Here is a 22,807-nt window from a genome sequence, read left to right as displayed (position 1 = left end):
GATCAAGAGTTCAAATAGAACCATAATTTTCAATAGAGTATGGATTGTCCGACAGGTAGTATGTTAGTGGGTCCCGTTTTTTTCTTTCTTCGATGGGAATCTACTTGTTAGCCGATGCTATTAATCTAAAATTCTATCTGTTAATCATATTTAAATTAATTGGAAAAGCGGATTTAGGCAAGGTGACACATGCCTTTTAGAAGTTAGTATGCAAAATGAATGAGGGCACCTCTTATATATTTTCTTTCTTGGGATTGACGTCAAGGCCGGTGATTGACTTGACTGAAGAATAACTGCTAAAATTAAGGACTGATGCAAATTGTAAAGAAAATTGTTATGCTGAACATTAAATGCATGCTATAAGCCCAATTGTACTTAGAGCTTACTAACATTTTCTTTAGGAACATTTATTTCACTCAAGCCGATAAGGAAACACTAAAAAATCCTTGGTGACTTACCCCGCCAGATGATTGATGCGTTAAAATCAAAATTACTTGCCAATCTTCTTTGCTTTTTTCCTTCTTTATCGACTGGCACCTGAGCAACTGATATATGTTGTGTTGCTAAAGACACACAGTGCCATTGACAATTAAAAGTGATCTAAACCTCATCTTATACCATTGTAACCGTGGACAGTCTGCAGAAAAGGCAATCAGAGAACAAAGTTAGCCTAAAAGGGGCAAAAATCGCAGTGAACTTTGAGCCATGATATCTCGGGATAATAAAAGAACATATACGCACTTTTATCTTAGAATATTTTATTGTCTTAATATTATCTGAAATTACACTTTTTTTATATCACATTCGTTCCACTGGGAGTCTTTACTTTTTCATTCTGTTCAAGTTTTGAGCAAGTATTTTAACCTTTCCTGGTAAATTCCTAGCCACATCTTGATCCTTTAAACTTTTCAAAAGATCTTTTTCTCGTTGTGAAGCAGTTTTATCCATTGTAAACATCTGAAGAGCTGCTTTGGCTGCTTTGCCCCTTTTTGATGTTCCTGGTATTACTTTAACTTTGTACCTATAAATAAATGAAAGAATTAGAGAAAAAGAAATAATAGGTTCTAATACAATTGGAAAAAAGACAGGAGTATTCAAAAATTATAAGCTAAAACGAACAAACAACAAAAACAAAAGAATAGATAAGATAGCTAAACGTTACGATGCAATATATTTCGAGAATATAATCAACGAATAAGTATCACGACTTTAATTAAAGAAGACCAGACCGTATATTTGAACGTTAAACTTTCATTTATAATTTTAAAGTACCACAGGCAAGCACTGCCCCTCCCCCACCCTTGCTTTCCCTACATAGGAAGGAAATTCATATAATAATATTCAGGATATTCTAAGTATTTTTCTGATTAAAGCTTTTTATTTCAAAAACACTATATTAGTGTTTCTTATCGGATTTTTAAAACGAAAAAATAGATGGAATAAAAACGCATAAAAGCTATAACTTACTTTTATTATAATTGAAGCAGGAACGATCGGTAGATTGGTGAAATAGACAGAATTCATTTAGAATCTTCGACGGGACAATCGTATTCAAGTCAGGGCGGGACATAAGAATAATAATTGTTTCTTACTAGTCTTTGGGATACAAAATATTTTAAGGTAAGTATTTAGATACACGAGAATTAAAGTCATGGTCACTGTCTAACCACAGCTACCTAACAACTAACAGCTTTATAGAGTCTTTGATGCACACACCTGAGTCATTGCAGTCAGTTATAAATATATTTTAAGGAAGGAAATTGAAATAAGGGAAATTTTTTCCTGGTTAGACTAAGCATCACTTTATCAAGCGTATGTTCCAGTGTCTTAAATGAAGGAGTCAACACGAAGTCCTGTAGTAAGGGTACTTTTTTATCTACTTCAACTGTAAAGTTATCTGTAAACTGAAAGTAATTTTGATGAGCCCTCTCATTACGATCATCTGGGTACAAAGTGTTCTAGATTCATCAAGGACAATTGAGTAATCCAGATAGTCACGGCATTTTGAAATAGCAGTGGTGTAAGATCCCTAAGTCTCTGAATGATTTAGAATTGTGACTGATTTGGGCTAACATTATCTTTTATATCTTGGTAGAGATCAACGAGAAGAAAAAATAATATAAAAAAATAATAAAAAAATAAATAAAACCTTGGAATGAGCTGGTATTTGAAATGGGCACAAGGTGCCTAAGATTGCTTAGAGCACTTATTGTAGGAATCGGAGATATAAAAGACGTTTAGAAAGACATGGAAAGACGCCATCAAGAAGACATCTATTAAAATGGCCGTTGATGGCCAGCTTATTAAATCTCAGTGGTCTTTCATCAATTTTACTGGGATCTCAAGGGGATAGCTAGATCTCCTAGAGTCAAGATTCGATATGTAGGCATTCCTGAAAAGAACAGTTGTATAATTTTTAAAGTATATATTGTAGTTATATACGAGAGCAAAAATAAGGACATTGGGCTTTTTATTTTAGTCCGAGGATCGGAAAAAGAGACTACAGTTTGCATTCAAGTAAAGATGCAACTTTTTTGGCATGTATAAAATAACGTTGGTAATCTCTGAGTGAGAGGTACCGTAATATCCGTTTCCGATCTTTGCCGGTCACCTTAGAAGAAGTAAATACGTCTACAAATGTTATCAGTATACAAGGTAAACTAGAGAAATGTTTCTCTCATTCTAAAAAGAAGGACATACAATCTTTCGTTTTGAAGACCAGCGAAATGTTGCATAACTGCCGTTGAGGGAAGCCAAACCACCTTTTTTTTAGCGTTGCTACTTGGCAAGTGTGCAAACTAAAAAAAAAAGGATGCCTGAATACAATACAATAGCAGAAGAGCAGAAACGCCAATAACTTCTTGTACAAATAAACTAATACTATCTATTTTGATGTTCAGTATGGAAAATCGTCTGTTGAAGGTAAAAACTCAAGGAATTCACCAATGATCCAAGCCATTTTTTACATTTTCCTTCAGCGTTTGCGTTTTCTTATCAAACAAACGTGTATATTTTCCACGGTTTGAATAATAAATTGATATTGGAATAATCCAATTTCTGATAATTTTTATCATAATCATTAAAACACCCTTTCTCTGTGGCCTGAACAGAAAGAAACATGCTAAGGCAACAGTAAGGAGTTTCATGCTTCCAATAAGATTGCGTTTATAAGAGATGACTTGGACTAGAAAGAAGAAGAAAAAACCAATTTGCAGAGAATGTTCGAACTAAATCTTGAGTGGCAATCAGTAGGTTGATAATTAATTGAAGAATTAAAAAAAGAAAAAAACTACCAAAAATACTAAACATTCTTGGCTTATTTTATATTCCCAACATTTCATTTTTAAATCACACATTACTGCCTTAAAGACAAATGACTTTTCAAAGAAAAAGAATAAATAATTAAAAGCTTGGGAAGATTAGAGAAGACTTAATAATCAAATAGTTCGTGCCAACCAACTGTTACTTGCTAACGAAGTGTGGAGCGACTCGGCCTAGTAGTAACCGAAACTCTAAAAATAGAATTTTGATAATAACAGATGCATCAAAAGGATTAGCTTTTTATGCTGATCAAAAGCAACGAGGCTGAGAAATTTGCCTGGTTTTCGAAAAAGGGGGGAAACACCCACAAAATGCACAACGATCTTAATAAACCCACGTCCGATTCTGCGTATCCGAGAACCCTACTGTAGAGGTTTCAACCTCCTATCTACAAAAATGTGGAATTTTGTATTTATGCTAGAAGAAAGATCATGGATGCGTGTTTATTTTATTTTTTTCATGGTTGATCATATCTAACCAATGGCCCTAGAAGATCGATAGAGGGTTAATTTGAACGGAAGTCAAAGGTTCTAGTGCCATTTTGAAGTGACCAAAAAGATTTAAGGGCAGGCTCCCCTTCCACACCCCTTTTCACCCAAAGAAATTAGATAAAAAATTTTAGATTGATATTTGTTCTAGAATAATTATAAGATTCAATACCTATAACTTTGTGGTTGACAACCCCCTGTAGTTCCTGGAGAGAGGGCAGTAAGTTAAGTAATGAGGTCTTTGCTCACATATAGTGTTTATTACTGGGAGAAAAACTTTTAGGGGAGAAACTTCTTGTGAGGGGGAGGGTCACGGGGAGAATTTTCCGTGGGGATAAAAGTTTCAATGGAGAATTTCCAGGGGGAAATTTTACACTGAGGGAGTGAGGAAGGGGATTCCTGGTATGATTCGAAAAACCGCTAGAAATTAAATAAATAAAACAAGGTTTTCAACTGAAACTAAGGAGCAGCATTAAAACTTGAAACGAACATAAATTATTCCGTATATGATGGTTTTGCCCCTTCCTCAGCCCTCGCTTTTTTTATAAAGCTTTTTGTCAAAGCTCTTTAAGAAACACTGCTCAAACACAAGTGTGGTTGAAACTAAATGAAAAGTGTTTTTAAGACTTTAGTGTGAAGAGCGAGGGTTGTGAAGGGGACCTCCCCCCCTCATATACGAAATAACTTCTGATCGTTTTAAGTCTTAATGTTGCTCCTTACTTTCAGATGAAAAAACTGAACAACATAAATTATTCAGGAACTAAGTTACTTAAAGTATGATGACAAAAAGACGTTTTAAAACTTAACTCTCTTTTAAATCGTCTGTTTTTTCGAAAATGTATCTATATGGCCTGAATTCCGAGATTCATTATGAGGAAGTTGGGCTATCCATAGATGTATTCACGTATTTTAGACAATAAGCGCTTTTTTTTCACTGCCAATAAAGAACAGCAAAAAGTATGAAAACTAGTTTCGTGATAATAGGTAATGTAAACCATCGACATTTAATCATAATTAATAACAACAAGCTTATACTTTCTTGCCTGAGTGTGTAGCTTCCATGAAAGAAATTATTAGATATACTTAGAAAAAGGGTATTTAACTTAGCAAGTATATCTTAGTCACCTGGTTAAGCAATTGTTCCGAGTCCATTTAATAAGACCACTAATTTCAACATTTTATCAAGAAAAAAATGTTGAAAAAGTTATAAGGATGGAGAAGAGAACATACTTGAAATTGGAAAGTGCGGAATAGGCTGTAACAATCGGCACAGCAAATAAAAGCTCATCTTCTTCCGAAGGTTGACCAGTGAGTTTGAAAACATCGTCGGATTCACTCTTCGCTTTTTCCTCCCCTTCTTCTTCATCGTCTGTATCGGGCTTCACAACAGATTTCTCTGGTTTAGAACCTTTTTCTTCTGAAACTGAAACCCAACCTTTAAAACTGTCAATGAGTTCTAACTAAATAGTTCTTGTCACCTACTTAAAAAATTAAAAAGCAAAGTTTCGCATGTAATCACTCAACGAGGACTAGGTTAAAAAAAGGAAAAAAAAATCTGATCGTCACACTCTACATTATACAATGATAGGAGCAAGGTAAAAATTAGACGATAATAATATTGAATAAAAATCAGAAACATCTTAATATTGCAACAATGCTGAAAAAATTTGTGATAGAGATAAGATCCGACAAAGAATAGGAGGGAGACGAGTATAAGCTGGTAATTAATAGGTAATGAATGAAAGGGCGGTAGGATCCTAAAAAGACATTGATAGCACATAGGGGAGGGGGACCACAATTGTTATAGTTTCAGCTGCCGGGTCTTTTTTTTTTACTGGTACAGGCAGCAAGCCTGCCATCACAACCTAGCGACAGCTGACATCGAACCCCGGGCCACCTATTACTAAGAAGAGATCAATCCATTGCGATACCAAAGGCTTAATTATTATGATACAAGCAGCAATACTATAAAGCCATGACCCTTAAATATCGAAAATGTGCTATATAGCCAGCAAATTGCCAAATATTAACAATTCGTCATTATAGGAAGATACTTCTTTAGCCGATACAACTTCATTTCATAATTCATCTCTGCAAGAGAACAGACTTTCCGCTAAATTTTTCGAAAGGTGTCTTATCCTGGGGTACAAACATGAACAGGGGGCTGGGGCCCTCTCAATTCTAAATTTTCTTGGGTTTATGGGCAATTCTTATTCAAATTAACAATTTCATTATTCCCTCCCCCGTCCCAAAATTTTGTTTTGCCTCTCTCTCACCTCAAGTAAAAAAAAATTTGGGTACGTGTCTGTCCTGGGAAGAAGCTATTTGAATTACACTTTTCTGAATATTATTTTCTTGATCAACTTCAAATCATTAATATTGTCTCCCTAATCAATGCCATTCTGACAGCCTTCTTTTATTCTTTTCTGTTGCTTTAATTTTTACTCGGCAATCGTATTACACTATTAGTCCTGGAAAACTGAGTGTAAGCTCGTCTGATCTTTAATTCCAACATCGATTACCTGTTTATAGCTAGAATCGAAACACGTCGTTTTTCATAGGTTTCACTTATGTCTACAATGCTGAATTTAAACAAAAAACATATGTATGTGCATAAACATGTAACAAATGAAGTGATTTTCAAATACGAAATATTATTACAAAATCGAGCCAAAGCCCAATGATAATTTAAAAAGACAATTAGCCACCCCAAGTAAAAGGGTGCTAATAACCCTTAAGTTTCCCTGTAAATGAACTTTATATCTGACCCTCTGAGCAGAGGATTAACGATTCGAAGCAGAATGCAGGACTTAAATTTGGAAAATCTTGCATATGTTCCTTTCATTTTATATTTTATCAAAGTACATTTTACGGAAGCATGAAGGTCCTAATGATGACAGCAGTACCCATATTATAAAAGGCTTATTCCTGCTTACCCTGCTTCATTATCGATGTGTGGTAATAGAGATACTATATTTTCCGCTTTAAGACGGACCTTGAACAGCACTCAAATTAAGTTGCTCTGTTCCCGTTTTCAATAAGAAAACAATTATTTTTTACATATACCTCTTTCACTTTATTCCGTCTGATGTTATTAATTCATTCTGTTGTTTTAATAAACCTAAAAGATTAGAGAATCAAGAACTTGGCCTTCAGAATCCCCAATCCATTGAACTGAAACCTTCTCAGACATAACTGAGAAACCTTTAGCAAATGTTTTGAACCAAATTACAAAATTTTAATCCGTTCCAAGTACCCCTACTTATGTAAAATCTGAAATTAATGTAAACATGTTGGTATAACACCTGTCACAAAGTGATGAACTTATCCTAGTTTTAACAACATACGTCCCATTACATTGACTATAATTTTACAAAACTATAAGAAGGCTTTCTTTGCGACTGGCGTGGAAGATTTTTTTATTCTTAGGAAAATTGTGCCTTACCAACAACCTGATCAGGCATCTCAAGCGTGTTTTTCATTTCACGATTTTCCATTTTTTCATTTGTTATATTTACTTCTGTTTTCTGAAGTAATTCTTCTCTCTGAGTCTCAATATCCTCTTTAATCTCAGCAAGGCCCACAGTCACTTGCTTGCTGAAAGGTTGGCTTTTAGATTGGATTTGTTCCTGCTTCTTCTTCTTTGCATCCTTTTTCTTCTTTTCTTTTTGAGCTCCGGAAGACTGAAAGAAAAATTTCCTCAAACTAGCAGCAACTAAACAGCTTTTTCGAAAGAGCAACCTGTATTGGATGGATTCATTGGTCATTACAAAAAGATGATTATTATGTTTTGTTTTTCAACCCCCCATTTTATCCTTGAGTCTACATTAGTTATTTTTTTAAAGTGAGGCCAAGTTTGTAGTGTTTTTGTGTTAGCAGATCATAAATGTTTCGCCGACAAACTAAAGCTAGCCAATATTTGTATAGTTACAGATTTTATTCAAAAAAGAGCTAAGAGCTCATATGGCACTTGTGACGAAGTCGGAAGAGCCAAGAGCCAAGAACTCATATAGTATGAGCTCTAGCAAAATTCTAAAAATCAAAAGATTGCTTTAAAAGGAAAATCAGAGGCTTAATGATTTCGGGTTGGGATTTAAAATAAGAGCTCTGAGTCACGGGGTCCTTCTAAATATCAAAATTCATCATCCATTCGTAAGATACCCATTTACCCGATCATCCCACCACCCGATCACCCATTCGTAAGATACCTCATTTTTCACGTTTTCCAAGAATTCCGGTTTCCCTGTCCAACTCCCATCAATGTCACTGGATCTGGTCGGGATTTAAAATGAGAGCTCTAAAGCACAAGACCCTTCTAGATATCAAATTTCATTAAGATCTGATCACCCGTTCGTAAGTTACAAATACCTCTTTTTTTCTAATTTTTCCGAATTACCCCCCCCCCCCCCCAACTCCACCAAAGAGAGCGGATCTGGTCCGGTTATGTCAGTCACCTATCTTGGACTTGTGCTTATTTTTTCCACCAAGTTTCATCCTGATCTCTCCGCTTTAAGCGTTTTCCAAGATTCCCCCCCTAATGACACTGGATCCGGTCGGGATTTAAAATAAGAGATCTGAGTTTCGAGGTCCTTCTAAATATGGAATTTTATGAAAATACGATCACTCTTTCGTAAGTTAAAAATACCTCATTTTTTCTATTTTTTAGAATTAACCCTCCCCCCAACTCCCCCAAGGAGAGCAGATCCGTTCGGGTTATGTTCTTCCCGTATCAAGGACTTGTGCTTATTTTTCCTACCTAGCTTCACCCCGGTCCCTCCACTCCAAGTGTTTTCCAAGATTTTAGGTCCCCCCCCAACTTCCCTTTCACCGGATCAGGTCGGGATTTAAAATAAGAGCTCCGAGACACGATAACCTTCCAAACATCAAATTTCATTAAGATCCGGTCACTCCTCCGTAAGTTGAAAATACCTCATTTTTTTTAATTTTTCAGAATTAACCCTCCTCCCCCCAAATCCCCCGAAGAGAGCGGACCCGTTCCGGTTATGTAAATCACGTATCTAGGACTTAAGATTATTTTTACCACCAAGTTTCATCCTGATCGTTCTACTCTAAGTGTTTTCCAAGATTTTAGTCTCCCCCCACCAACCCCCCCCAATGTCATCGGATCCGGTAGGGATTTAAAATAAGAGCTCCGAGACACGATATGCTTCCAGACATCAAATTTCATTAAGATCCGATCGCTCCTTCGTAAGTTAAAAATACCTCATTTTTTCTAATTTTTCAGAATTAACCCTCCCCCCCCCCCAAAATCCCCCGAAGAGAGAGGATTCGTTCCGGTTATGTCAATCACGTATCTAGGACTTGTGCTTATTTTTCCGACCAAGTTTCATCCCCATCCCTCCCTCTAAGCGTTTTCCAAGATTTTAGGCCCCCCCCCACCAATTCTTCCCAATGTCACCAGATCCATTGGGGATTTAAAATAAGATTTCTGAGACACGATATCCCTCCAAAACTTCAAATTTCATCAAGATCCGATCACTCCTTCGTAAGTTAAAAATACCTCATTTTTTCTAATTTGTCAGAATTAACCCTCCCCCCCCCAAACTACTCCAAACAGAGCAGATTCGTTCCGATTATGTCACTCACGTATTTAGTATTATTACCCCCAATGACGCTGGATCCGGTTGAGATATAAAATAAGAGATTTGAGTTACGAGGTCCTTCTAAATATGAAGTTTCATGAAGATCCGATCACTCCTTCGTAAGTTAAAAATACGTCATTTTTTCTAATTTTTCAGAATTAACCCCCTTCCCCCAATAGAGTGGATCCGTTCCAATTATGTAAATCACGTATCTAAGACTTCTGCTTATTTTTCCCACCAAGTTTCATCCCGATCCCTCCACTCTAAGCGTTTTCCAAGATTTTAGGTTCCCCCCTTCCGACTTCCCCCAATGTCACCGAATCTGGTCGGAATTTAAGATAAGAGCTTTGAGACACTATATCCTTCCAAACATCAAACTTCATTAAGATCCCATTTCCCGTTCGTAAGTTAAAAATACTTCATTTTTCTGTTCTTTCGACTTAATCGGCCCCCCACTCCCCCCCCAGATGGTCAAATCGGGAAAACGACTATTCCTAATTTAATCTGGTCCGGTCCCTGATACGCCTGCCAAACTTCATTGACCTAGCTTACCTGGAAGTGCCTAAAGTAGCAAAATCAGGACAGACAGACCAACAGACAGACAGACCGACAGAATTTGCGATCACTATATGTCACTTGGTTAATACCAAGTGTCATAAAAATTACAAAAATAGCTATTAAGGCAATATTATGTTGTCTCAATGGGATAGTCCTCAAATACCAAATCTAATACAATTCAAATGAAATGATACCGGATTCTGTTGAGCTGGTGGTGACTTGGAATAAATAAACTTACCGCAAAATAGTTGGGCTAGGATCCCACAGTAAATTTCAGTAACTACATTTTTAAGCCCGTTTAGTCTTTTAAGAACAAAAAAAGAGAGGTAGAATTAGCAGGAACAGAGCATAGAAATAATCATCTATGTTGAGAATTTTACCTTAACATAAAATGCGATTGCATATAAGTAATGGAACTTTTTGTGTTGACATAAAAAAAAGCAAATCGTTACCCAGTCACGTTTTTGATGAAGTAGCCTAGCTAACTTAAAGAAAAAAAAATTGTTTATCCGGTTGCGAAGAACTTTGGGAGAGTTTTAGGCATAAGTTTTCTTCTGCCCTACACCAAATCCATTTAATACTTTATGTGCTGACTGAAATTAGATACCATTCGACACAAATACTTGACAGTTCTTTCTTGTCAAATTTTCCAAAGGAAATTTCCTCATGAGGAATTTTCTGACAGGGGAGAATTTCCATGTTAAAATGAATTTTATTTGCATATCTTTTTCAACTCTTGGCATATGAAATCCAACAAATTAAATGGGTAATTTATATAAATGTTGGGTAAAGGATGACTAAGTTCAAGCTGGGATTAGCTCTATTATGGAAAGCATGACGTTAATAAAATTCGATTCCCTAATGAAGGGTAACTGTCGAGGCGGGGGGGGGGGAGATTTTCTTTGAATTTCTGAAACTTAATTATGAAAAAACATGACGTTTAAAAACATCGACGTTCGTGTTTACGAATCAGTGCATTATTTTGTTTTCCAATTTATGGACTCAATTACAAATCGAAGGGGGGATTTTCGAGGGATAGAGGGTTCTTGCAGGGGGTAACTTTATACGAGGTAATTTTCTGCGAGAAGGATTTTTCTAGGAGAGAATTGTCCATGGGGGAATTTCTTAAATACTTTTAATTTTAAAGCTATTAATACGCAGGGAGGAATTTTTCATAGAGGTGGAGTTTCCTGCGTGGAGGACATTCCCTTGAATTTCTTTCTTTTACGGGCGACGGGTAAGCTAGTATCCAATAAAAGTCTATACAATACTTTCTTCGCAAGTTCAAATATTCAAATAGATAATAAATTAACTCCTTGTCGGCTAGTGTCTTCTAAACGTTATGACGGTTATAAACTATATCTACGCTGCATGGGCAACGTGAGGTGTTGAAGAACCTTTGTTCGACTTCGCCAAATAAGGTTACGGCAACCTTTGTTCGGCTTCGCCAAATAAAGTGTTGCGAGAGCAACACTTTGGCTTTGTTTCCTCGCAAATACTGAAGATGTTAACCTGTAAGGATCTTAAAATAAATACTAGGTACACCAACTCGCAAAAGTTTCAAACCCCTCATCGCTGAAGATGATCCGATTATTACTTAAAAGTCCCCAGCATGTCTTAACACTGGAACAAAATTGGTCTTACAATCAAATACACCGGAAACAAATAATAGATACACCAACTAGCTAAAATTGTGAACCCCTCACTGCCGAAGATGATTATGAGCTAACAGCCGACAGTCGCCTAAAACTCCCCTATATGTCCCACAATTGGTATCGGCCTATTTTTGGTGTCAGTCTTTCACTCACTACTTAAGTTGTCAACCCCTTTAAACTTTCAAACTGGTATATCTCATGAAGGAATGTTTCTAACAAAAAATGGATGACATATACTTTGATCAGCTCATCAAGAGCTATCGACCGCCGTCGAAAAAAAAAAATCGATCTGTCTTAGTTGAAAAGTTGACTTTTTTGCCGTAGGCCAAGTTTCTAACGTCATCATTTAGAAAGGAGCAAAGTATAAACTCTAATTTATTTAGCAATGAGAGAAATTTTAAAGTTTAAGAGGCACATCTGATACCTTTTCTGTGTCGGCCTATTTTTTTTTTAGTGTGGACCTTACTACTGAAGTTGTCAACTCCTTTAAACTTTCAAATTGGTATATCTCATGAAGAAATATTTCAACCAAAAAATGGATGATTTATGCTTTGATCAGCTCATTAAGAGCTATCGACTGCCGTCAAAAAAATCTATCTGTCTCAGTTCAAAAGTTGACTTTTTTGACGTAGGTCAAGTTTCTAACGTCACCACTTAGAAAGGAGCAAGGATAAGCTCTAATTTCTTTGGCAATGAGAGAGCTCTTAAAGTTTAAGAGGTACATTTGATAGCATTTCTCTACTGCAATCCCAAGTGCGAAAAAGCGAATGATAAACTCAGCTGAAATCACGAATTGGTAGAAACAAAAGCAAAAACCATCCTTTTTGGCCCCAGGCAAGAGTTCTACGAAGCTTTCCAAAATGCAAAGTCATATTCATCAATCCGGCCTAAGGTCCACACTTTCCGTAAAAACCGCAGAGGTTAGAACCTTACCACTTCCTAGGAATAAGCTGAAATTGGGGGGGCTAGGAAAAAAAAGAAACCACAACAAACCAAAGTGTTGCTCTCGCAACACAATTAGACATACTAAACTAGAAATATCACACTTTTTTTTAGTTGTTCCTTGCCTTCGACTGGAAGCCTGATTAATCTAAAATCTAACCCCAGATCCCTCAAGACAATCATCTGAGGATAGTTTAAAGAAAGCTACTTAAAATTACCTATTTTTCTCTTTATGGTTTATTGTGATGCCGCAGTGGTAATTTTAACATATAACATTAGAAATTTAAATACATACAAGTTAAGGTTGGCTTCAAGCCCGACCCTCTTCCTTAGTAAAGACGAAGACATAGAAAAAGTATCAGAGAAGAAGAATGAGAGATACTGCAATGTAAATCCCCTTAAAAACAAAACCTCTGGTAGTATTTGCTAATTTCTAATTCATTTGTTTCGTCTTTCTACTACTTTGAACACCCATCGTTTTATTAAAATACATACAATCGTTTTATTTAAATTTTGAAACTTTCTTACCGAAGCCAAGGGTAGGTTTATTATCTCCTTTGTATACCTAACATGATATCTAAATTATTTAATAAAATGTCGTATCAGAAGCAAAAAAGTTGAAAAAAATTCTTCTTTCAATTGTAATTTTTCCGTTATGAAATTAAACTCGAAGGATATCCAAAAATGAAAATCCGATATCTGTCATATTTAAATTATCTAATTTTTAGTTTCTCTAATCTGGTTTTGAAAATTAAGGCTCGATTCTGTTTGGCTTTTGGTCACAAAATCATAGGAAGCGCTACTGTGCTGACTATGCTTGTTATAGTTGACTCGTCTCTTTTCATTCCCAATTCTCCTCGGATTGTTGTCGGTATGATTTTGAATTTTTTTCAACATGTGATTTTTTGGACATACAATTTTTATGGTTGACACCAAACTGGCACTACAGTCAGCGTTTTATTAGAAAAAATCTTTTCCTTACGAGTAGTTCCATTACGCTGATCACACATCACCGACGACAATTCAGATTTCTCCTGGAATGCCGTGTAGAAAATGCCTTTTATGTGCAAGCTCTTCTGTCTCATCCATAAAACTTCTCTAATAAACATTATACTATTACCTTGAAGTTTATCTTAACAGCTTTTTCACAACTACAATTTCATCTTTAAAACAGTAAAATATGAATCTTAAGAGATTTACCTGCAATAGCTGCATTCGAAGTGCCCTTTCGTCCTCATCTTGATCCCTATATTTTTCTTTCATTTTCTTTATCTTCCCATGCTGCCCTCTCTTTGATGGTCCCTGCTTATTTAAATTACCCTCTTCTAGCTTTTTCGATGACTGGGGTGGTTTCTGTGAAGCCGTTTCTAAAACAGGACAAAATACGAACAATTTACAATATTTATCATTCTGAAGTATGAAATTTACTTACCAATTAACTTAGGCAAACGACAAAAAGAAAAGAAAGTCCCGGGCGATTTTTCCTTCATGGAATTAAGAAACGTATACTCCAGTCGTATTTAGTAGGTGGGTGGTGGGGGGGGGGGGCTAAAATTTTAAGATATAAATATGAACAAAATTTGAAAAAAAATCAACCTAAAAATGTATGTTTGAACCATTCGATTCTCTCCAAGTGAAATTTCATGATACCCAAGGAAATGTTGGCCAAGCACGCCGACAAAACATTATTAATTGCTCAATAATAATAATATGGAGAAATAGGGACAAAAAAAAACAGAAAAGAAACTACAAAGGCCAGAGAGAGGCTAGACAAAAAGCGACCCTCCACAGAAAGATATTTGTATTTCAAATTATTCATCAGGACACTTAGTACACTACTATTAGAAATTAGAAACTTGATCTAATATTGATTTCTTTCATTCTCGTGTTAATTCAGTTAAATCTTTAGACCCTTTTCCCTCTTTGCTGTCAATACTTATTGTCTCATGAGAAACTAACTTTAAGCGTTTTCTTTTTTTTTCTCTTGTAGTGTATTGAGCGATTTTAGTGATTCTTCCTTTAAGTGTTTTTTAAGTGTTCTTCCTTTCTTCTTTATCAAAACACAGAATTTAAATATTTGAATCACTTAAGCTTTGCAGCTTTTGTTTGCTTTTGTTAAGATTTTGCTTGTTGGCTCACTTTAAATAGTTTTAACACTAATTAATGAATGAACAAATAAAATTTTCCCCCAAACTATACAATATTTCAGAATATCTGGTTTATACGGCCCTTAAATAGAGTATAGATACCTCTGAATGAGAGATACCTCTCTCAGGTATCAAAACTGTCTGCTGGTACCTTCAAGCAAAGGCTCAAAGAATTATAAGATTTAGAATTGGAGTCAATGAAAGAACTAGACATACATTTGAACATTTCCAAATGTGCCTAAAACCACAAAATATATTCTAAAAAACACGTTGTTTTTTTTCTTCTCTTTTTATATTTAGCCGCTGTTCAAAAACGCCATGTATTGGCCATGTTCATCTCGATTCAAATCTTTGGAAAGTAATTACACGATATTGTGCAAATATTTTACCCACAATCTGCATTCACTCCAACTTTTCCGCTTCACTTAATGTATCATGATTTCGGACGGTCAAAAGATGGTTGGACGATTCATCACTAATAGCTGCAACTAGTGAACAAGGCATAGGAGCAATATACCCCAAGACCGTTGCACCTATAAACAGATAAACTTACTTATTTCCACGGCAGATTTTTTTGGCTCATTCAAAAGTTGCCCAATAATGGTAACTTGAACATCATTATTGTCTTCCCCTTTTATTTGATGGACAACCTCAGATTCATTTAATCTGACAACTGTGTCTGGAAAGGTACTTTTCTCTTTTTCTTCATCTTCACTTTCGGAAAGGGCAACTTCCTCATCTGCCTCAACCTGAGTATTTTTACTATCGGTTTGTTCTTCCTTTTGAATCTTCCAATCTTGGCGATGCCTAAAAAGAAAATTTTCCTTAATCAATCACAGCCACATCGCGAAGAGCAATGCTACAATTACAATGCAAAAACTGTAAAGAACAAGGAAAACCAATACCATCTCAATTCGAAGACAACGTCGAAAAACAATTAAGACTGTATTGTCAAAACCTCATTACAGAAATCAGCATTTTACGAACCTATTTTGTAATTTATAAACCACAAAATCTCAAATAAAATACACTGGACATGTTAAAAATTCGTCTTTTTTTTACACCTCGTGGCCCCATAACAGTCATACCCAACGTAATAGTACAGAGCGACCTGTCTCCTATAGATGGTATTTTTCAGCTTAATTGTAGCCTATATTATAAATATTCTTTGAAATTTAAGAAGGACTTATTCGTTAGCAAATGAAGTCTTAGAGATATTTTTAGTACCAAATCTGGATAGAAACCAGCTATGATTCTTTAAATACCCTTTATACCCCTAGACACGCCCATAGCTCTAAATACCCTCGTATCAAAATAATTTCTAAAATAAGGGAGGTCAGAATGCCAAAAAAATGTGTATCTGATAGAAACCCAGGGGCAAGGGCCCCAAATAATGTTAACATACCAATTAAACAAGGAATTTGTGGGTAAATTTTCGAAAACAATTGTTAAAACCACCTTAGAACTGTAACACGAAAAGTTTGCAGCCGTAGCGCATTTTTGATGCCAGACTGGCAATTGGATGAAATCCTTATGTATCACAAGCAGCCGAACAGCGTTGACCTTGTAAACAGCTGCGTATCTCCCATGTGCTTAAATTCCCAAAGCCTCATCAAACAGAAAAGATTATGGTAGAAATATTTTGGAGGACTCACTCGTTCGTATAATCCGAATGATCATTTCCTTTTAAGACACCAAATAGAAGATAGTTAACCAATCTTTCAACCTTTTTGTGCCCTCAGGTACCCCCAAAATGTAAGAACGATTAAAAAAATGGAGTAAAAAATTTGACTTCGATGGTAACATGATCCATTTGCCGCATGATCTAAGCGGTAAGACCCCAGTTTACGCGAATATCCCGAAAACAAAAGATTTATAAATTTATTTTAGTAGAAAGTTAGATATGTAATATCTCGCCGAAATCATGGTGTGCAAAGATTTTAATTTACATAATTATAAGGCACTGGAGCCTGCATTTTGTATGGGTCCCCTAGGGAAAACGGACCCAAATTATGCAAATGGCTTATTTTACAGCAAAAATATAATAGATAAATTTTGGCAGGACTGAGTGAAATCCAGTTTTGTACTAAAATTTGTTTTATACAAGTTCAGGACCCTAAAAACTAAGCTGTCTGGACCTCCCGCCTCCCTAAGCTCAAAACTTTAGACATCTTACGATTTTTACAACTCCCGACTGATCAATGTACATTGCCTCAGATTATCAGATTTCTATTTCTGCAGGAAATAAATTAATTGTAAATGGCTCACACAGTGCTTGATCATGAGTTTCTACCGAATCCAAGAATTTTTTTAATAGTATAATTTTTGGGTTGTACAACTGGAACACATGAGGCCAGGTTGGGGATTCAAACAAACTCTCCCGTACCATCTTGCACCTTTTTCAGACCGTAATAGTTAAGGGGTTATTTAGTTATAGAAATAGTTAAGTATTACTAGAGGGCACAAAGTAGGGCCAAAAACTCAAAATTTTAATATTGTGGATATATTGCTCTTTTTTCGAATAATGAAGACCCAAAGATAATTTAGGAAATGAATTTAAACGATCCGATGATCGTTCCAAGTTAAAATACAACATGTAGATGTTTCAAAGAAAGCGTTGTATCTCTGAATCGCCGAATAGAGTGTCTTGGCTTTTTCTACAATTGGCCATGGCTTGATGCCCACGACTATTTGATTTAATTCGATTCTTTGGGCTGTATACTTTTAGTGACTAATTCAGAGCTCTGACAACCACCCTCCCACTCTGTTTCATAAGCAAATACATGTTGCAGGTATTTTGAATCATAAACGCTAGTGGATAATTTAAGTAGTGTAACTGGAGGGAGTGACTAAGCGGAGACGCAGGCCCGAAGAATCTCTCCCGACTTCATAAGCACAATCATGTTGCACTCTTTCCAATTTTTACTGTTCACTGATCCTTTAGAGGACGATCTTAGATGATCCGATGAGGCAATAAAAAACAGTCATTCACAAATCAAACTTGAAGTTTGGACACATATTTTAAAACATACTTGCCTGAGACATTCTGGATGAGGGCCCCAAGTTATGTAAATAGCCTTAGGCTCTAAACTTTATAAGTCTAGTAGAAATGTTTCACCTCTTTCGACTACTGATTAATCAGGTATCAGTTAGGAGATATAATAGGAGAGTCCAGAGTACGAATCTGGAGGAAAAGCCACGTCCTCCCTATTTCCACAAATACAGACGCTGCATATCTTTCGACCCATGAATGATCAAGCATCCCTTGCAGACGTGTCTTAAATTATAACATGACTGTTCCGAATCAAAACACACTAAGAACATATTTTACGAACGAATCTGATTTCGACCTAATATAGTATTTTTTTTTGGTTTATACAATAATTGGTTTATCCATTGGACAAGAATTATCGTCTTAGCTCCATATTTGTATGCAGCCTCCTGGGGGAGGATCCCAAATTATGCAAATAGCTACTTTAATCAACAAATCATTTATAGGTAAATTTATGGTTAACAATAGGCATGTTGAACCTTGTCTAAATCAGATTCGTGGAAGGGTTATGGTTTTTATAATTGTTGTTCCATCGGATCTGAGCCTTCCTCCTCTCCCACTCCCCCATTATGTAAGAGTATGGATGTTCCCTATTATTTGATTCGTAAATGTCCAGAATCATCTTTAGGACGGTTGTAAATAATTAGATGGCCATGCTAAACAAAACAATTTGAGAACAAATTTCTCACATGGAACTTGATTACGTCACTAAATTCAAGAATCTGACTTGTGACCGTTCAGAGAATAATAACAGGCGACAAAAAAGTGCCCTAAACCAAAAAGGTGATAATTATTGCATTTTTAGCACAAAGTGATTGATTTCCTTTAAAGTTGCTATTGAAAACTTCTTAGGTGTTGAATACTAATACAGCGATAATATATATGTCCCAACTTAAACAAGTCCCAAGTACTACTTAAAAATTTTAAATATTGCTGTTTATTTTAACCAAAAAGTCAGAAGTTTTCGATCACAAATATTGACATAAAGTTATGGAAGTTCAAAGAGACCTTTAGTTCATATTTAAAATATTGGACAATTTCGCTCTCCATCACTCTCCTCCTTCTCCAAAAAAAATAAATAGATTATTCCTTGTGCTTAATTGAAAACAAAACTGTAAATCAACTATCAAAACCAGCTCAAACCCATCGAGTTTCAGGATTAAAAAAAAGTCGACTTAAATTATTAGCTACACCAATTCATAGTGCAGACCGGACAAATGTACATGTTCGTACAATAACCTCGATAAATTAAAAACGACACCTGCAAAAACATCAGTAATATAAATGAAGTAATCTTTTGAGTAATGCAATACATAATAAAATCGAACTTAAATTTAAGCTGTCTGGCTAACATGAAGCGTTGCCGTAAACTTCAATGAGCTTCACCAAAAAATGCTGCTGGCGCAACATTTTGGTTTTGTTTCTTTGCTACCGATTAACGCAGCTACGGTCAATCTCTTGGACCTTTCAAATGGTGGGTCCTAACAAGAATTTCATCTCAAGAAAAATGATGATGGATGTCTTAAAAGCGGTCTGATAAAAAACACTGTGTTTCTTATATAATGTTAAATCTTCATTTCCAAACACCCAGGCAATGTTGTCATTTAGAGAAATGAATCATATATAAACGTTAATGCTGTTGATTTTCCCAAAATTTGAAATCAAACCCTATTGATTTTACACATTGTAAAAATGAAGTATGTTGAAGCGAAACTACAATACTTTGCCTCTAAAAACTAATCCCTTTTTTCAATTTATTTGACAGTAAAAAAGTTAGTTCTCTATCAGAAAAATTCCCACAGAAACATTTTATTGTTGTTATTTAACTTTATGGCATAAGCCGCATTATCGTTTCTAATCGTCAAATAACCACTTGCGTGAAGAAAAATGTTTCCAGTCTTAGGTGCATCGGAAACGAATAAAATGCAGACCATGTACAACGATTAAGTGACCCCTTTCCTTTGAAGACAAACATGCTCTATAGTTTCTTTTTTTATTAGAAGTGACTCTCACGACAGAGATGCAAGCAGTGGAAATATAGATGTAAGAAAACAACGATATAGACTTAACACAAGTATATAACTCCTACCTGTGGGGGTGAACACTTTATGGTTATACCTTGCAAGCTACTTTTCGTAATAAGAAAAATCCCCGAACTACGAAACTTTAAAGCCTGCTAGCGCCCGTGACATAAAGATTAAAAATGCTAATTTCCTGACCAATTATCCCTGGTAATTGGCAGCCTATGCGTCTGTATTTGGAACGAAGCAAAGCACTTTCGTGCAGAAGGTAACTGTGACTTGCAAGTGTCGTATACCTCTGAAAATCCGTCCCCCTGTCACCTTGGCTAAAGATACTCGCCCCATAGGTTTCAAGTGGAAAATGAGAACAATTTTTTACAGAATAACTTTTTAATTTTTTTACAGCGTAATATACAATGTCTAGATAAACCATATAACACAACGAATTTCTAAAACCTTTAAAGAACTCCTATCCTGCAGACGCCCTCCCTGGTAGACACTCTTATGATCCCTACTTAGTAAAAATAAAGAAAGACAGCAATGTTATAAGAATTCTTTTTTTTTAAATTACTTCTTTTCGACACAATCATAAAACAGGAAACGATTTGTTGTTGAAATGAAAAAAGGGAGCAGTTACACAAACATAGCTTGTAAGTAGACATGATTTACTGAACTTATGGATAAAATTACCAATGTCCTCACTCTTACCCCCGAGGGTTGTAACTAGTAAAGTATGATCCTTACAGAAGAGCAAAAACGTGATTTCTCATCCCCGGGTAAGATTTGTCTTTTCCTATCAAGAAAGGAAAAAAATAGCGGTAAATAACTGTAAGACTTTATTCTGCTGTGTTATATGTCAAGTTACGATAAATAGCATTTGAGCTGAGGGTGCTTAATTATGTTTCGTCCTCATAATAGCCACTCCTTCCTACCGGGTATTTAATAAATATAACTCTACCATTGTTACTAAAGGGTTAAGAGTAGCACTCATGACAAGACTTTTAGGAGCAGAATATTTGATTTTTTTTTGTTGTCTGTTACGATCTTTTGGCAGAACATTCAAAAAATGCTTTTCCCTGCCTTTTATTGGTTCACATGAAAAGTTTGGAATTTGTTTTTTAAAGAAATATATAGTTCTTTTGCTTAATTTACAAGCTACTGCATAGAAGAATCTCCCAGCAGAAATTTCCTAAAAAATACTACATATAAACGTCCTAGAGAGGACATTCAGTTGCTCCAAAAAAAAGTATGACAGTAACAGCAGCATATCAGCGTTATTACCTACACCACAATGTAACTACAGAGAAAAATAGGTTTTTCGCAGTTTTAAGCTAAAGACACCGCGCCATAAGAAGGACTTTCTCAGAAAGTGTTTTTGGAAGAAAAAAATATTTTGATATTAGGCTTACTTTTAAACCTAAATTGAGGTTCAGAATAAAATTCATTTTGACTGGCTTTTGATATAACAATAATGTTAACAAGATTTAACACGACCCCTACGAAGCATTGAAGTAGCGGGCTAAACGCAGCCTGTTAGCACTAACTTTGAAAACGAAAAGACTATTCTTCAAAGAGGCACACCATTGCCATAAAAGCAAAAGGTACAATTGTTTTCTTTTCCACTTTATAGTTTCATCAAAAAATTAAAACGAATGCAAACGTATTAAAATTTCAGCGGCAAATATAGGCACATAGGTTAAATACTGTATATAAAATAAAAAGAAGTCAAACAGTATCACTTGCTCAAAATAGGACTATGACATCTTTATATGAATTAGTTACTACTTGCAATGAAAATTAGACGATTTGTGAAGTTACAGCTGATTTTGGGAAAAAATTCATCCATTATAAATAAAGTAGCAGCCAAGGCCTCATTACTTGATACAAAGGGTTCCACATCCTTTTCAGTTGTGCAGTCCTTTTGTGCAGATGTATGTAGGGCTTCTATACCGGGTTTTATTAAATTGCGATATTTAGTTATTTAACAAAAGCTCTAAAATTTAGACAAAGAATTCAGCATATGCTACCTTTCTATACATGAGTCTTCCAATCGGAACATGATACCAAATCCAATAACAAGCGGTGAAGGTGGGACAAAATTCTTTTTGCCTCGGATCATAAAACTGCCTGTTGTAAGATATTCACCAGCCGGAGCCGTCTTGCTGACTTGATGCCAATACACCCACCAAGAACTGGCTATAAATTTAGCTTCCCAAGCAATACTGAAAGAATAAGATTATTAAACATAAAAAAAGAATTAACCAAACTAAACCTTTGAAACGAAAAAGTCACATCAAGGAGAGTTCCAACACAATTCCCGTCAATAGAAATGTGAACAGAGTTGGGATCTAGCAGCAATACTAATAGCTTGTATCGGATTAATTGCGGGACGTGGTTCCGCTGATCTCCTTAAAACAAAAGAATAAAAAGAAAGAAAATAAGAAATGTTGGTAAAAATTGAGCACTAGCGGATGAGGACTGTTTTATCTTTGGAAAAGCTCATTAAAATTTTTCCGATGGAACAGAAGCCCCCTACATCTCCCAAACTTTACATAAGAACTAGTACATACGATGCATAAACAATCACTTTTATGACAAAATGTACGGTTTTTCATCCCAGCTGGTAGAATGCCATAAATAAAAGAAGACGAGCATACTACAGCTCACTTACCAAATTGTCGAATCAAATGTTATGAAGAGTTTTGTCTAAAACACAAATTTAATTTATAACAGCGTGATTGAGAATAGCAACAACTATACTGGATACTACAGAAACTTTTACCTGGAATAATAAGTATAATAGGTTTATATAAATATAAACTAACCCAAGTACGTAGAAGAAAAGTTCAAGGAAAGACAAAGCCTCTGGGCTAAAGTGAGCATCGGAAACTTGATATCGAAATAAAAATCCAAAACGGGAGAAGTTTCGGTAACTTTTTCGTAGAAAGGCAAGCATGCGGCACCTTGTTTGAACCATAATCATACAATGATTTTCGAGCTGTATATTTGGTGGTACAAGG

The 22,807-nt window shown here is 35.5% G+C and overlaps 1 protein-coding gene across 1 annotated transcript in view; it reads right to left on the bottom strand.

Annotated features, from left to right (window-relative positions):
* Positions 1 to 741: 741 nt before the first annotated feature.
* LOC136027348 (ribosome quality control complex subunit NEMF-like) overlaps positions 742 to 22,807 on the bottom strand; it is a 123,784-nt gene continuing 101,718 nt past the window's right edge. The window contains exons 12-17 of the mRNA XM_065704505.1: positions 21,815 to 22,009; positions 15,268 to 15,521; positions 13,768 to 13,934; positions 7,255 to 7,492; positions 5,040 to 5,232; positions 742 to 1,021 (exon numbers count right to left, since the gene is read on the bottom strand). Of these exons, the coding sequence (XP_065560577.1) occupies positions 823 to 1,021; positions 5,040 to 5,232; positions 7,255 to 7,492; positions 13,768 to 13,934; positions 15,268 to 15,521; positions 21,815 to 22,009 (1,246 nt within the window). The 3' untranslated portion in view covers positions 742 to 822. The remainder of the gene's footprint in view (positions 1,022 to 5,039; positions 5,233 to 7,254; positions 7,493 to 13,767; positions 13,935 to 15,267; positions 15,522 to 21,814; positions 22,010 to 22,807) is intronic.

This window comes from Artemia franciscana, chromosome 5, assembly GCF_032884065.1.
Source record: "Artemia franciscana chromosome 5, ASM3288406v1, whole genome shotgun sequence".
NCBI lineage: Eukaryota > Metazoa > Arthropoda > Branchiopoda > Anostraca > Artemiidae > Artemia > Artemia franciscana.
Note: the sequence above shows the minus strand (reverse complement) of the source record. Positions and strands in the feature narration are given on the sequence as shown.